Source organism: Chelonia mydas, chromosome 2 (genome assembly GCF_015237465.2).
Source record: "Chelonia mydas isolate rCheMyd1 chromosome 2, rCheMyd1.pri.v2, whole genome shotgun sequence".
NCBI lineage: Eukaryota > Metazoa > Chordata > Testudines > Cheloniidae > Chelonia > Chelonia mydas.
This window is the reverse complement of record NC_057850.1, coordinates 72,181,692-72,197,932: the sequence shown is the minus strand read 5'-3', so window position 1 is coordinate 72,197,932 and position 16,241 is coordinate 72,181,692. Positions and strand designations below refer to the sequence as shown.

Genomic DNA, 16,241 nt, shown 5'->3' with positions numbered 1-16,241 from the left:
GGTGTTCCGCTGGTGTCCAGCAGGTCCTGCTGGGCAGCAGAAGACAGTCCACTAGGGCTGCATATGTGGTGAAGTGGAAGCAGTTCACATGTTGAGCCGTGGACCAACACATTCGTATGGATCAGGCCCCGCTGCAGGACATAAGTGTACTGTTTACTGCACCTTAAGCAGCAGGGTCTGTCGCTATCTTCTATCAAGGTACATCTGGCGGCCATTTCGGCATTCCACCTGCCACTTCAAGGTTAGTCGGTTTTCACCCATCCCATGACAGGGCGTTTCCAGAAAGGTTTGGAACACTTTTACCTGCATGTCCAAGACCCGGTCCCCCCTGGGACCTGAATCTTGTGCTGTCCAGACTCATGGATCCCCCCTTCGAATCCTTGGCTTCCTGCTCCCTTCTTCTTCTCTCCTGGAAGGTCGCCTTCTTGGTCACTATAACTTCAGCCTGTAGGGTGTCCGAGATCAGGGCACTCACGTCAGAGCTGCTTTATACAGTTTTCTATAGAGACAAGGTCCAGCTGCGTCTGCACCTGGCCTTTCTGCCCAAGGTCGTCTCCCAGGTCCACACTGGTCAAGACATCTACTTACCAGTCCTTTGTCCAGGATCATGCTATGGATGAGAAGCACAGGCTACATACCCTGGATGTCGGATGGGCACTGGCGTTCTACATTGATAGAATGAAGCCATTCCGTAAGTCAGCGCAGTTGTTCGTTGCTATTGCTGACAGGATGAAATGTTGCCCAGTGTCAGCCCAGAGAATCTCATCTTGGATCACGACCTGCATCCGCTTTTTCTGTGAGCTGGCAAAGGTGCCACCGCCAGTGATCATGACGACTCATTTGACTAGGGCGCAGGCAGCAGCAGCAGCCTTCCTGGCGCAGGTGCCGATCCAAGAGATCTGTCAGGCTGCAACCTGGTCATCTGTCCTCGTGTTCGCATCTCATCGAGATGATGCTGGCTTTGGCAGAACAGGGGTCCAAGACTGTGAACTCTGAGCCTACCTCCGTTGATTCTGCTTGTGAGTCACCTAGAATGGAATCGACATGAGCAAGTGCTCAAAGAAATAAAAACGGTTACCTACCTTTCGTAACTGTTGTTCTTCGAGATGCGTTGCTCATGTCCATTCCATTACTCACCCTCCTGCCCCTCTGTCGGAATGGTCTGCAAGAAGGAACAGAGAGGGTGTAGGGCCGGCAGCACCTGATATACCGCGACATAAGCACGGCACTCCAGAGGGCGCCACAGCCTGCCCTAGGGGTACTGCTAAAGGGTACTACTAAAATCCCTAGGGGTACTGCTAAAATCTCCAACGGCCGTGCACATGGGCACGCGCGCACTTAGAATGGAATGGACATGGACATCCCAAAGAACAACAGTTATGAAAGGTAGGTAACTTTTTTTTTGTTGATTTAACTGAATAAACTATGTTGACAGATAATATTTCAAACTTTTTAACAATTTTATGTAATAGTACAGTGTCCCCTATGCACAAGAAATAAAATGACAAAGGCCATTTATAAAGAACAAGGTCTCAGAGAAGGGCTGGGGCCTTGGGGCAGGGGGTGGGGCAAGGCTGTTCGATTTTGTGTAATTAGAAAATTGGCAACCCTAGCCAGAACAGAGCTGGGAGCTGACCAGGACTGGGTGGTGCTCCCTCCACGGGGGGCTGGTCTGGGCCCCGCTGTGCCCCCTCGATGTTCCCCATACTCCCCTAAGAGGGTGCACCCCACAGTTTGAGGACCTCTGCACTAGACCCTCTCTGAAAAGTAAGAGAGCGGTAGAGCCACGACTGCCCCTGCACATACATACTCCTCAGGTTTCCTAAGGGGGTGGGGCAGTGTTTGTGTTCCACAGGAGCTTTGGGAGGCATTGTGCTCCATACTTCTCTCAAGAGGTTTAAAAAATAAATAAAATACAAAAGTATGTAAGAGCTCAAATCAATAACAAGATGATTGTGTAAGCTTAAGACTTATCAATACATTTAAACATAAAATATATGAAAATCTGCCTCATGGATACTTATTTTCCAAGACCCAAATTCAGAGTTCCCATTAACCCTTGATGATATCATCCATTCTACTGCATAGGAAACCCAAAATCCTAAACTAAAGACTAGTCAGATAAATTAAAAAAAAAAAAAAAAAACAAATCATATGTATTTATAATTATAAGAGGCCAAACAAATACTCTGTTAGTGATTTAGGATATTAAAAACTTTTTAAATCTTCAGTTTTTCTGTACAGTTTTAATTTCTTAGTGCCAGAGGTGGGGATTTCCTACTGAAAAGCAGTTACCCTGCAGAAGACACACTGGGACTCACCAGTAATAAGTAGTTAATAGGTATAACATGGTGGCTTCATAAAAACAAGATAATCAATTCCAGCTGTTTTTCTGTTTAGTCATCCTTAGGATGCAAAATCAGGGACAGGATGAATTTACACAGTTAGCACATATTTTGAAAAAGAGGTAAAGCAAGCAACTTATCAATTCATGGTGAGAAAACTGCATACAATACACTCTCTCTCCTCCCCCCATGTCTTGTAAAGAACTGACTAAATCAAAGTTTGGGAAGAAAGGAGTCTCATATATACAGTATAGCATTTACCCAGCCTGCGAAGATACCGCATGTAACAGTTTTTACCAGTTTTATTTGTTCATGACAGAAAAGTAGTAGTTAAATGAGAAAAATAACACACTGTGTTTGGGACTCCAAAAATAAAATATGCAAGAGAGGGAAAGGTCTTATTCAGTTTTTGGCATCGTGTTGTCAGTTTAAGCCAAGAAAGGTTGGTGTTCCTCACTGCCTGCCGATACTAGAAAGTTTACATACTTGATTGTTTCCCCCCTCCCCCCTTTTGGAGGAAAAAAAATCTGTATGAATTATAGGGGAAAAATCTTTAATTTGCTATGCAGAATAGAGCATTCTGTTAACTCATCAAGAAAAAAAGATAAACAGGATTAACTGTTTACTTTAAGTGAGGAGAAGCCTGGTTGTTTTTCAGAAGAAGAACACAATGTACTGTTGTATCTGGTTTCCAGAGTGATGTTTATCATAATTCCTTGTGCTGTGGTTGGTAGAGTGCTGGGAAGGCACTCCGCCCACTCACAGCTCTCTGGCTTTCTCTCTCCCATTGAGGCCTCACTGAAGGATTGTGCGTTTGAGTGAGCTGTCCTGTGTGATCTTTACTGCCTGTCATGAGCTGACATTGACCTAGAATAAAATAACAGGGGCCATTTCCTGGAATTCTCAATGGACTGCTGAGAATTGCTACCATAACTCTTGTAAACAGTCTATACACACACACTCACCCTCACTCGTACACACACCTGTGAAACTGAGCCAATGAATGAGAGCAAGGAGAAAAACAACCAAGGGTGAAAAGAAACATCAGAAACCTGAAGGAAGAATTGAGTTGTATTTTTGCCAAACAAGGTCCCCAGAAAGTCTTCAGTTGTGATTTTCTTTGCTGTTTTTTTCTGCTGCTTATTTTGGTGAATAATAGATACAGATTTTAGTATTGTTGAAAGAATTTCTTCCTGAATGCAGCTCCATAAAATACCCTGCAGTGTTATATTTCACTCACATTACATGTTCACTGAAGCAATGAATGTTTTATTTATCTCTTTTGCTTTATGTTACCAGGAGTATACTTTTGAATGCCTTATCACTCTTCAGAATGTGGGCTGTTCCCTTTCTTTGTTGTTAAAGTTCGTTTTGTATTGTATTTTATAAATTCTTCTCACAGTCCATTCATAGTCTATGTGGCTTAAAAATGAATCCACTGTATCCACAAATGACACACAGTTGAAAGATTCAGTGATGCCACTAGTATTGGTACAGCATTCTTATTTTATTTCAGTGGCTACAATATTTGAAAAGTGCTTGCCATATGTATTGTTAAAGGTACTTAAGTGTTCTCTCAAAGATGCTGCTGTATTTCAAAAAGAATGGGCTTGAAAGCCTTTCACTTACAAAACTGCCCTTAATTTAAATGCAAGTTTAGTACATGGAAGGGCTTGCAGCAGGGTATGTCTTTCTAGGTACTTACATTGCCTCCATCCCTGCAGTATCTGTGCTCTTCCTGAGCATTTATTCTCACAACACCCTTGCGAGGGTAACATTTCTATTCTCATGTTGTAGACAAGAAACTGAGTCACAGAGGGAACATGACTTGCCGAACATTAAACAAAGAAAACCTGTGCTAGAGCCAGGAGTTGAACTCTGATCTCTTTGGAATTGAGGGTACCCAGCAGTGCACAGAACAAGATCCTCTGTTAGCTCCCCATTGAAATATGCAATTGAACATTAAAACATTAAAAACAAAAAACAAACAAAAAAGCCCTTAGTATCAGTCTTATGTTGGTATGAGCCTATTCAGATTCATGGATAAAAGAGCTATTTAAGTGCCATGATGATCGTGATTGTATGTTAAATTTAGAATAAAGAAAAGGAGTACTTGTGGCACCTTAGAGACTAACAAATTTATTTGAGCATAAGCTTTCGTGAGCTACAGCTCACTTCATCGGATGCATACTGCGGAAAGTGTAGAAGATCTTTTTATACACACAAAACATGAAAAAATACCTCCCCCCACCCCACTGTCCTGCTGGTAATAGCTTATCTAAAGTGATCACTCTCCTTACAATGTGTATGATAATCAAGTCGGGCCATTTCCAGCACAAATCCAGGTTTTCTCACCCCCCCCCCCCCACACAAACCCACTCTCCTGCTGGTAATAGCTTATCTAAAGTGACCACTCTCCTTACAATGTGTATGATAATCAAGGTGGGCCATTTCCAGCACAAATCCAGGGTTTAACCAGAACGTCTGAGGAGGGGGCGGGGGGGTAGAAAAAAACAAGGGGAGATAGGTTACCTTGCGTAATGACTTAGCCACAGAGACCTCCCTACCAACACTACAAAAAGAAGGATTCTAGGTGGACTCCTCCTGAAGGTCGAAACAGCAGACTGGACTTCTACATAGAGTGCTTCCGCCGACGTGCACGGGCTGAAATTGTGGAAAAGCAGCATCACTTGCCCCATAACCTCAGCCGTGCGGAACACAATGCCATCTACAGCCTCAGAAACAACTCTGACATCATAATCAAAAAGGCTGACAAAGGAGGTGCTGTTGTCATCATGAATAGGTTGGAATATGAACAAGAGGCTGCTCGGCAGCTCTCCAACACCACTTTCTACAAGCCATTACCCTCTGATCCCACTGAGAGTTGCCAAAAGCAACTACAGCATTTGCTCAAGAAACTCCCTGAAAAAGCACAAGATCAAATCCGCAGACACACCCCTGGAACCCCGACCTGGGATATTCTGTCTACTACCCAAGATCCATAAACCTGGAAATCCTGGGCGCCCCATCATCTCAGGCATTGGCACCCTGACAGCAGGATTGTCTGGCTATGTAGACTCCCTCCTCAGGCCCTACGCTATCAGCACTCCCAGCTTCGAGACACTACTGACTTCCTGAGGAAAGTACAATCCGTCGGTGATCTTCCTGATAACACCATCCTGGCCACTATGGATGTAGAAGCCCTCTACACCAACATCCCACACAAAGATGGACTACAAGCCGTCAAGAACACTATCCCCGATAATGTCACGGCTCTAACCTGGTGGCTGAACTTTGTGACTTTGTCTTTACCCATAACTATTTTACATTTGGGGACAATGTATACCTTCAGATCAGCGGCACTGCTATGGGTACCCGCATGGCCCCACAGTATGCCAACATTTTTATGGCTGACTTAGAACAACGCTTCCTCAGCTCTTGTCCCCTAACGCCCCTACTCTACTTGCGCTATATTGATGACATCTTCATCATCTGGACCCATGGAAAAGAAGCCCTTGAGGAATTCCATCATGATTTCAACAATTTCCATCCCACCATCAACCTCAGCCTGGTCCAGTCCACACAAGAGATCCACTTCCTGGACACTACAGTGCTAATAAACAATGGTCACATAAACACCACCCTATACCGGAAACCTACTGACCGCTATTCCTACCTACATTCCTCCAGCTTTCACCCTGACCACACCACACGATCCATCGTCTACAGCCAAGCTCTGCGATACAACCGCATTTGCTCCAACCCCTCAGACAGAGACAAACACCTACAAGATCTCTATCAAGCATTCTTACAACTACAGTACCCACCTGCGGAAGTGAAGAAACAGATTGATAGAGCCAGAAGAGTTCCCAGAAGTCACCTACTACAGGACAGGCCTAACAAAGAAAATAACAGAACGCCACTAGCCGTCACCTTCAGCCCCCAACTAAAACCCCGCCAACGCATTATTAAGGATCTACAACCTATCCTGAAGGATGACCCAACACTCTCACAAATCTTGGGAGACAGGCCAGTCCTTGCCTACAGACAACCCCCCCAACCTGAAGCGAATACTCACCAACAACCACATACCACACAACAGAACCACTAACCCAGGAACCTATCCTTGCAACAAAGCCGGTTGCCAACTGTGCCCACATATCTATTCAGGGGACACCATCACAGGGCCTAATAACATCAGCCACACTATCAGAGGCTCGTTCACCTGCACATCCACCAATGTGATATATGCCATCATGTGCCAGCAATGCCCCTCTGCCATGTACATTGGTCAAACTGGACAGTCTCTACGTAAAAGAATAAATGGACACAAATCAGATGTCAAGAATTATAACATTCATAAACCAGTCGGAGAACACTTCAATCTCTCTGGTCACGCGATTACAGACATGAAAGTTGCGATATTACAACAAAAAAACTTCAAATCCAGACTCCAGCGAGAAACTGTTTAATTGGAATTCATTTGCAAATTGGATATAATTAACTTAGGCTTGAATAGAGACTGGGAGTGGCTAAGTCATTATGCAAGGTAACCTATTTCCCCTTGTTTTTTCCTACCCCCCACCCCCTCCTCAGACGTTCTTGTTAAACCCTGGATTTGTGCTGGAAATGGCCCACCTTGATTATCATACACATTATAAGGAGAGTGGTCACTTTAGATAAGCTATTACCAGCAGGAGAGTGGGTTTGTGGTGGGGGGGCGGGTGAGAAAACCTGGATTTGTGCTGGAAATGGCCCAACTTGATTATCATACACATTGTAAGGAGAGTGATCACTTTAGATAAGCTATTACCAGCAGGAGGGTGGGGTGGGGGGAGGTATTTTTTCATGCTTTGTGTGTATAAAAAGATCTTCTACACTTTCCACAGTATGCATCCGATGAAGTGAGCTGTAGCTCACGAAAGCTTATGCTCAAATAAATTGGTTAGTCTCTAAGGTGCCACAAGTACTCCTTTTCTTTTTGCGAATACAGACTAACAAGGCTGTTACTCTGAAACCTAAATTTAGAATGTGATCTTCTCTTGGAGATTGGAGATTTCATATCACCCTCGATGGGTGGTGTTCATCTGAGTCTGTGGCTTTCTTCACCATAAAGTTTTCCTGTTGTTTAATAAATTATTTTCTGTAGAAAAAATTTATCCTGTTCTAAGCTGATCCATACGAACAAATCAGGTAATTGTAATGAGACTCCATGTGGAAGCTATCCATAATTTATCATAGCAGTATATGATGGGAGTCTGCATTTACCTCTTTTTTTTTTTTTAACTATATTCTACCTATAATTTACTGCCATAACAGTATTGGCGGCAGCAGTTCTGAAACTAGGTGAAATGGTCTCATGTTTATTTACTTATATGTACCCAGAATGCTCTTCTTGTTCTTAGTTATTTTATAGCAATGCTGATGCTTGCACTCCGGAAACAAATGGAAATGATTGAAGATGCTTATAGATGTAGTTTTTTCTCATTGTATAATTAAGACTTTACCCTGGTGATGTATTCAGCATGGATCCAAGCAAATTACAGAAAGCTATAAAATTATTATCTTTTTTTTTTTATGTCCCACTGGACTGTTTCTCCTGAAACTTCATCCAAGTTCTGAGATAACCATTTGAACAAATAACTGTTTTCTTTACCCCTCCTAGCCCCAACAACAACTTGCTGGGAATGTTTGTTTCTATTTGATGTATTTTTTTTGGCTGCAACTATTAATAGAATGATTTTCAATATACTCCAATTTCAGGAGTCCAAGACAGCCAAAACAACCAGAAAAATGTAGAAAATATTTGCCAAATGCATCTCTGAAAGGGTTTGGAACTATAACTTAAGCTTGATATTGAGCTTGGGTAGATGACAGGAATGTTATTTTATCGTTTGTAAATGTTTGTTTGTTTTTTAAATAAAAAACGATCTCACAAAACTCAGTTACTGGGTAACTGGGCAATAAACTGGCAGATGAAATTCAGTGTTGATAAATGCAAAGTAATGCACACTGGAAAACATAATCCCAACTATACATACAAAATAATGGGGTCGAAATTATCTGGTGCAACTTAAGAAAGCGATCTTGGGAGTCATTGTGGATATTTCTCTGAAAACACCTGCTCATTGTGCAGCGTCGGTCAAAAAAGCATAGAATGTTAGAACCATTTGAAAAGGGATAGATAAGAAGACAGAAAATATCATAATGCCTCTATATAAATCCGTGGTGCACCCACACCTTGAATACTGCATGCAGTTTTGGTCACCCCATCTCAAAAAAGACATATTAGAATAGGAAAAGGTACAGGAAGGGCAACAAAAAATGATCAAGGAGAGTTTATAAAGACTTTTCAGCATGCAAAAGAGACTTGAAATCGTGACTAGTGTGGAGAAAGTGAATGAGGAAGTGTTATTTCCCCTTCACATTACACAAGAACCTGGAATCACCCAATGAAATTAATACTCAGCAGGTTTAAAACAAAAGGAAGAACTTCTTCACACAATACACAGTCAACCTGTAGAACTTGTTGCCAGGGGATGTTGTGATGGCCAAAACTATAAGGGGGTTCAAAAAAGAACTAGAAAAGTTCTTATCTGTGAACATATAAAAAAGAATCAAACGTCAGGAGTTTAAGAATTACAGGAAAGTGAATTACAGAGAGAGTGGTTCGGTGAATTTAAAACATTGCATTAGTGACGTATTAAAAAAAAAAAACTGCATAGGAAAAATGTATTCTATTGAAAATAAAAGGAGTACTTGTGGCACCTTAGAGACTAACCAGTTTATTTGAGCAAGAGCTTTCGTGAGCTACAGCTCACTTCATCGGATGCATAGCATATCGTGGAAACTGCAGAAGGCATGATGGTGGGTGGCTTCTTGTGTGCATGTGTGAAGTTCAGATAAGTTAACTCAAGCTTGGGTGGTATCCTGAAGTTTACAGTGTGAATCTAAGCTATGCTTACAGGAGTTAAGGAGCTCCACCTTGAGACTTGACTAGACAAGTTGCTGAATTGGAATTGTGTAGGCAGAGTGTTGTGCCTGTGGTGATTGAGGGAGCGGGGAGTGTTTTTAGGTGTGTTTTATGTCTCTGCAAGGAGCACACAAAAATAGATAAGAAATCTTCCCCAGCAAAGAAGGATAATCAACACTACCCTATCTTGATGGTTGAGATAAACGATGAGCAAACTTTGGAGTTAACATAAGGCTTGTATGTGCTTTCCCCTTCCCTTCACTCTCTCTCCCACTCTCCTGACCCTCGCTTCCTTTCCCTTCCAAAGAAACAACTAACAGTGTCCCTTTTGCATACTGTAGATTTGTTGGGGACTCGTATGCACAAATTTCTGCCTGCCTTTCTTTCTCACCACAATCTGGAGTGTGTTCCTTAAAATGTGAATAAACAAAAAGTCTGTGTGGTCCTTTTACCTTTTGATAAAACACAGTTACTTTTAGTTAATTTCTGTTTATGACAAATCTGCTGCATATTTCTACAAGATACGGACAAGAGCAACTGCAGCATCTTCATTCAGTGCCTTCTTGGTCCCCACCCTCAGTCATTCTCTCCTCTCTTCCTGGGCTAGGAATATTTTTCAATACACTGTTCCTCTCACTGGCAGAGGTGATTGTCAACTGTGGAATGATTAAACACAAGGGGGTTCTACTCACGCCCATCCTTCCAGAAGATTTAAGTGCAAGATACAAGGCAGCGCCATAGATGTATGGTGTGTTTCATGTATAATTAAAAAGAAGAAAATGGAGTTTTACTCCTTCACTGTGAAGGGTGTCTAATTAGGAGGGGTACAGCTGTGCAATCCTGTAATCATCTCCACATTTCCAGTGGGAAATATTTAGTCCTTAATATTACTTCAGTCATAAAAATAATGCAAAGTAGTCAACCTCTCCTACTCCCTCCTCCATCCCCCACGGCTTTTAGGAAATTAACAAAATCTTCCCAAGGTTTAAAATAAGACTCACTGTGTCATTACATTTAAAAAAAAAATAACTGACTAAGCTCTGCTTCATTTCTTATCATTCCCTGCCCTTGCCCCGTTTGCTCTTCTCAATGAGTCAGACCTCACTTCTTCCTTAGTTGTCTTCTCACACTCTCCTCTTCATGCTGTCTCCTATGTCACCCTCCGGGATAGATCTCAACAGGAGTCTTTTTTTCCACATCCCTCCTTTAAATTCAGTACTTCTGTAGGGCCACAAATGCTAAGCCTTCCGGACAGGGTGACCAGATATCCCAATTTCATAGGGACAGTCCAGATTTTCTCATATAGGCACCTATTACCCCCCACTTCCTGTCCTGATTTTTGACACTTGCTATCTGGTCAGCCTACTTCCAGACCATTCTAGTGCAGTCCTTGTATAAGAATCACATCCGTCCCGAATGATTTGATTTTTATAAGTGGTTGATTCTTTTGGAGTATTTTAGTTAGTGTAGGAATGATTTTGTCCCAGTGGGTTTGATCACTATATGCAACTGATTCTTCCATCAGTGAGTCTTATAAATTGAGTGCACTGTATTTTGAAAAAGAGGGTACAGGCCCACAACACACGCACAGACACCATTGATTAATAGTAATGTTTTTTCTTTTATATTAGTTCAGGAATATGTATAGCAACAAACAAGTGTTAAACATTTATTTAGAAAATGTACAATATTAGTCAAGCTGTTAATGCATATTGCACTTTATGCAGAGATGGATTTGTGGTAAATACATGGCTGAATTTTCACAGATAAGTAATATAGTTCTGAACAATTAGCTTTTGGATTACATGTTTGGTCTCTTGTAATTTAGGTTTCAAGTTTGTTCCGCATAGTGGTTCCAAAGATAAAAAATTGGTATAAATTTTTGCTTAATTTTTTATATATTGTTTGATTGAGAACTAAATTTTGAGAGTATCTGATGAAATGTGGTGCAACATTATAATATGAGAAAATGATGTGAATTCAGAATTTATTTCAGAAAACTAAAGTAAATATATATAATAGAATCCTCTGTAAAGCATAGCTGCCATGCATCAACATCCTCAAGGAGCCAGTAGGCTGCATCTATTCATGGTGGTACTGGTAATAGTGTATGAATGGATCTGTAAGAACTGAGCCAGCTGCACCTAAAATGACATCAAGAGTTCTATTAATACATTTCTGGGTCCTGTTGTGCTGCTAGGTTGTTTTTATTGTAAGAGTGAAGAGGAAAAGTGATGTCATTAATTAGATACTTGTAGCATTAGTCTGATTTTCTGTCCTTCCACAGTGAGAGATGCTGGGTCTATGATCAGTATGATCTCAGGTTTTTACATTATATCACTTGTACTTGTAAAAAAGTTTTAAGGAGGTGAATATTTTTTGTGATGTCCTCAGTCATGTTGTTAGTCTGTGATGTTCCTTATCTTGAGTGCCAATCTGGAATTCAGTTTTGAAAATAAGTCAATGTGCTAATCTCAATTTAGACTTGTGTATATTAGAGTAATCCTAACCACTGTTTGGTGCCCCCAGCATATTTGTAATAACCCACATGCCCACTTACACACGTTCTCCCAATAATGCAAAAGCAATCACATAGGCATTTGGATTAGACTAATGGTGAGCAAAGATACTGTCTGTGCTTCTCTACTGTACCGATAATCACTGATGCAGTACTATTGTGGATTGGATTGTGGGTGTTGTAGCTCCAGTAGTACAATTCTCCACTACCATTCCACATCCATCACTGCTCATGCGTCCTGTCTGGTGTACTTTATGCACTTGACTATACATGGGTCAAGTTTGCTAAAAGCCACTTGTCTGTAAAAATAACACTGCACACAATATGGGGCTCATTTGTACTCTATATTGTAATGATCAACTTCTTCAGCAGCAACTGAGTTCATTTTGCTTCAGCCACTAGACTGTCTCAGTGTCCTTAATATGAGCATACTGCTATTTGGCCTGATGCTGACTTGCAAGCACTAAAGTCTATCGCAAGAAATGAGAAGGATCCAGTGCTTCTTAAAAGAACATTGGCATCACCAAGTGTCTGAGGTAATAGCTGAGATAGACCACACTTGAAGTTGCAAGCAAGTTCTGTGAAAAGAGTAAAGGTCGATAATAATAGGTCCAGTGTGGAACAAAAAACATATCAGTTTTTTGATAGGCTGGGCTGAGTCCTTGGTATGAAGCCCAATATGCTTCTGAGTAGCATGGAGGCTCCATGTATAGTACGGGTGAGAGATGAGGAGAAAGCTGATTCCATGGATCCAGAGGGATGAGGAGATGAACTAAGAGATACCTGACTCTCTCTACCTTTCACTGGTTGCAGTCCTTTCTCAGTGATTAGATGTTTTTAAAATGGGTTTGTGCTCTACCAGTGGAGGATCTTCAATAATGGTGCTCACGTGCTTGGACTGACCGACAAGGAGATTTCACAGGAAGCCTCTCTAAAACCTTTTGAAGCAGTGCCTGCACTTTTAAAATTTATCTTAATTCTACCTTCTGTCACACCTCTTAGTTTCCTCCAAAAAGGAATCAATTGTCTCTAGATGTTGGAGGCACCTACGCTGTCTGCAAGGGTGCTCCGTAACTCCTTTCCCTCTTGAAAGGTCTCCTTGCTCAATTCCTCCCCCCCCCCCTCCCCCCCAGGCAGTGAAGCTAGTTTTGTATCCAGCAGCCTTGTTCACCCACTCTTCTATGAGTCATACTATCTTAGCTGTTAATCTCTGATGTGGAACCTTGTGATGAAATACCTTTTTGAAAATCTAAATATACTTCATCCACTGACTCTCCCTTATCTACCATGACAGTGATATCTTCAAAGAATTCCAGCAGGTTAGTTAAGCATGACTTCCCAAGCTTGATTCCATGTGGGCTGTCCTTAATCGCACTGCTTGTTTAGGGGTACTCTTACCACATCCCTGAAGATAGTTTCCAAGTGTTTCTATACAACAAATGTTAAACTCACTGATGTATCGTTCTGTGTTTTGTTTGTTTGTTTTTTATTCATTTATTTAAATAATTGGGTTGTGTTTGCCAATTTCTAATCCTCTGGGTCACTCTGATTTCAATTAAATTTAAAAAAATATATCCATCAGTTTCCTTTTTCTTGACTCTTGTTCATCTCATCAAATCCAGTGTTTTATTTAATTGGATCAAATATATTTACAACCAGTTGTGTTATCTGTGCATACCGTCTATCAGTTCTAGAAGATTCATCCCCACTTCGAGCAGATTTGTACTCTCTTTACAGACAAAGGAACAAAGTATTACTTATCTACTGTTTCCTAATCTCCAGTGTAAATCCTTTAATTCCATTTTCACTTGTTCTCCATAGCTTTTGTTATCCTTTGTCTATTGCAAATATATTTGAAAAAATCTTTAGTGCTATTGTTGTTTTAATGTATTTATTTGTCCCAGAGTCCATTATATGCAAAGTGCTTTCAAAGTATTTTAGGCTAATCCCTACTCTGAGGAACTCACAATCAAGTTTTCTGAAATTTGTTACCTATTGTTTCATAATTGTGAGCAATTTGCTAACAGAGAAACATTAAACATTATTTTTCAGATTATGCCTCCTTGTTCAGGATGCCTATGGAATGTTCAGTGAAGTGCAGTTGCAGACCCCATGTTCTTCAGAGGACATTGAACAGCATAGCCAGAGATGGGAAGGAAAATCCTGCACTTTAGCTGGAATAAGAATTTTGCAGAGAACCACAAGGGGAAGGTGAGAACAATCCCCTGAAAAAGTATGCTGTGTACTGTGGCAGAGATGATGTCATTTTATTTAGTTAAGGATCAAGATACTTTGAAACACAAGGCAGACTTTGTTTGATCTGGTATTATAATCACCATTTGTAGAACACCATGCCGGTAGCAGAGCAATAAAGAAAAAATATAATATTTGAACAGCTATACTCAATCAGCATAAGCAAGTTTAGATAATATTAAGTATTCCCAGGAAAAGGGGTGGAGGAGGAGAAGCAAGCTCATTACTGTTTAAGATTCAAAGACTCAAAAAGACAGATAAGACCTTTTAAGTAATTTAGTCCATCTCCTTCCCATTACAGGATTGGTCTGTACAGTACATTTTCTACAGTTTTGTCCAGTTTGGTTTAAAATGTCTCAAGCACTGCAGTTTCTTCTAGTATGAAACGGCCTTTTCAGGCCTTGGCTATACGTGCAGATGTACAGCGCTGTGAGTTAAACCCACCTTCATAGAGCTGAGTAGGGAAAACGCTGCAGTCTGTCCACATTGGCAGCTGCGGGCAAACTGTCATGGCCACATTTGCGGCACTTTCAGCTGCATTGGGAGCGGTGCATTATGGGCAGGTATCCCACAGAGCACCTCTTCCCATTCTGGCGTCGTGGCTTGTGCAAAGGAGGTGTGGGGTGCAGGGCATTCTGGGACCTGTCCCAACGCCCCGTGATGCATCGCTTCGCATCCCAGCAATCCCTGTTTTTCCGTCCACATTTGGTGCCATCTTTCAACGGTTTCTGTGCAGTGCGATCTGAGTTCCATTTCAGTCTGTGGGAAATGGAGCCCGAACTGTTGAGGAATGTGCTGACGAGTGTCGCCAGCACGTCACGTTTGGCAGTCGAGCTATTCCTTAAGATCCAAAGTGACAGTGAGGAGTCCGACGATGATATCGAGTCGCGTAATGCATACGACACGAGATTGCTTGTGGCATTCACAGACATGCTCATCACCGTGGAACGCCGCTTTTGGGCTCTGGAAACAAGCACTGAGTGGTGGGATCACATCGTCATGCAAGTCTGGGATAACGAGCAGTGGCTGCAGAACTTTCGGATGAGGAAAGCCACATTCATGGGACTGTGTGAGGAGCTCACCCCCACCCTCCGGCGCAAGGACACAAGATTGAGAGTTGCCCTGACAGGTGGCTATTGCAATCTGGAAGCTGGCAACTCCAGACAGCTACCGATCGGTCGCGAACCAGTTTGGAGTGGGAAAGTTGACTGTTGGACTTGTGTTGATGCAGGTTTGCAGGGCCATTAATCACATCCTGCTCAGAAGAACCGTGACTCTGGGTAATGTGCAGGACATTGTGGATGGCTTTGCACAAATGGGTTTCCCTAACTGTGGAGGAGCGATAGATGGGACGCATATTCCTATTCTGGCACCTAGCCTCCAAGTACGTTAATTGGAAGGGGTATTTCTCTATGGTTCTGCAGGCACTTGTGGCTCACCATGGGCGTTTCATTGACATTAACGCAGGCTGGCCCGGAAAGGTGCATGACGCACACGTCTTTCGGAACACTGCCCTGTTCAGGAAGCTGCAGGCCGGGACTTTTTTTCCAGAGCGGAAGATCACAGTAGGGGAAGTCGAAATGCCCATTGTGATCCTTGGAGACCCCACTTACCCGTTAATGCCTTGGCTCATGAAACCCTACACAGGGAGCCTTGACAGCAGTAAGGAATGGTTCAACTACAGGCTGAGCCGGTGCTGAATGACTGTGGCGTGTGCTTTTGGCCGTTTAAAGGGCTGCTGGTGATCTCTGTATGGAAAGCTGGACTTGACCGAACACAGCCTCCCTGCGGTTATATCCGCGTGCTGTACCCTCCATAATATTTGTGAAGGGAAGGGTGAAATCTTCACTCAGGCATGGACCTCCAAAGTTCAACACCTGGAGGCTGAATTTGCACAGCCAGAGAGCAGGGCTATTAGAGGGGCCCAGCATGGGGCTGCAAGGATTAGGGATGCCTTCAGGGAACAATTTGAGACTCAAAACCACCAGTAATGTCTGGTGCCCTGCATGGGAGTGAAGTGCAGTGGTTCCAATCTTAGTAGGAATCTGTGTTTGCTAAGCTGACTTGCAGGGCCTGTTTCTTTAAGGTATCTTTTACTTTATGCAATAATAAAGAATGTTTTCAAAGCCAAAAAATCCATTTATTGAAAAGA

General features: G+C 42.2%; 1 protein-coding gene across 8 annotated transcripts in view; it reads left to right on the top strand.

The window, feature by feature from the left end:
• Nucleotides 1-16,241, top strand: part of SPIDR (scaffold protein involved in DNA repair) — a 340,350-nt gene that overhangs the window by 262,414 nt on the left and 61,695 nt on the right. For 7 of the 8 annotated variants that reach the window (XM_043539646.1, XM_043539647.1, XM_043539643.1 and 4 more), the window contains one exon: nucleotides 13,889-14,047. The exons of the other annotated variant lie outside the window; for it this stretch is intronic. In XM_043539646.1, the coding sequence (XP_043395581.1) occupies nucleotides 13,889-14,047 (159 nt within the window). The remainder of the gene's footprint in view (nucleotides 1-13,888; nucleotides 14,048-16,241) is intronic. 8 annotated transcript variants of the gene reach the window in all.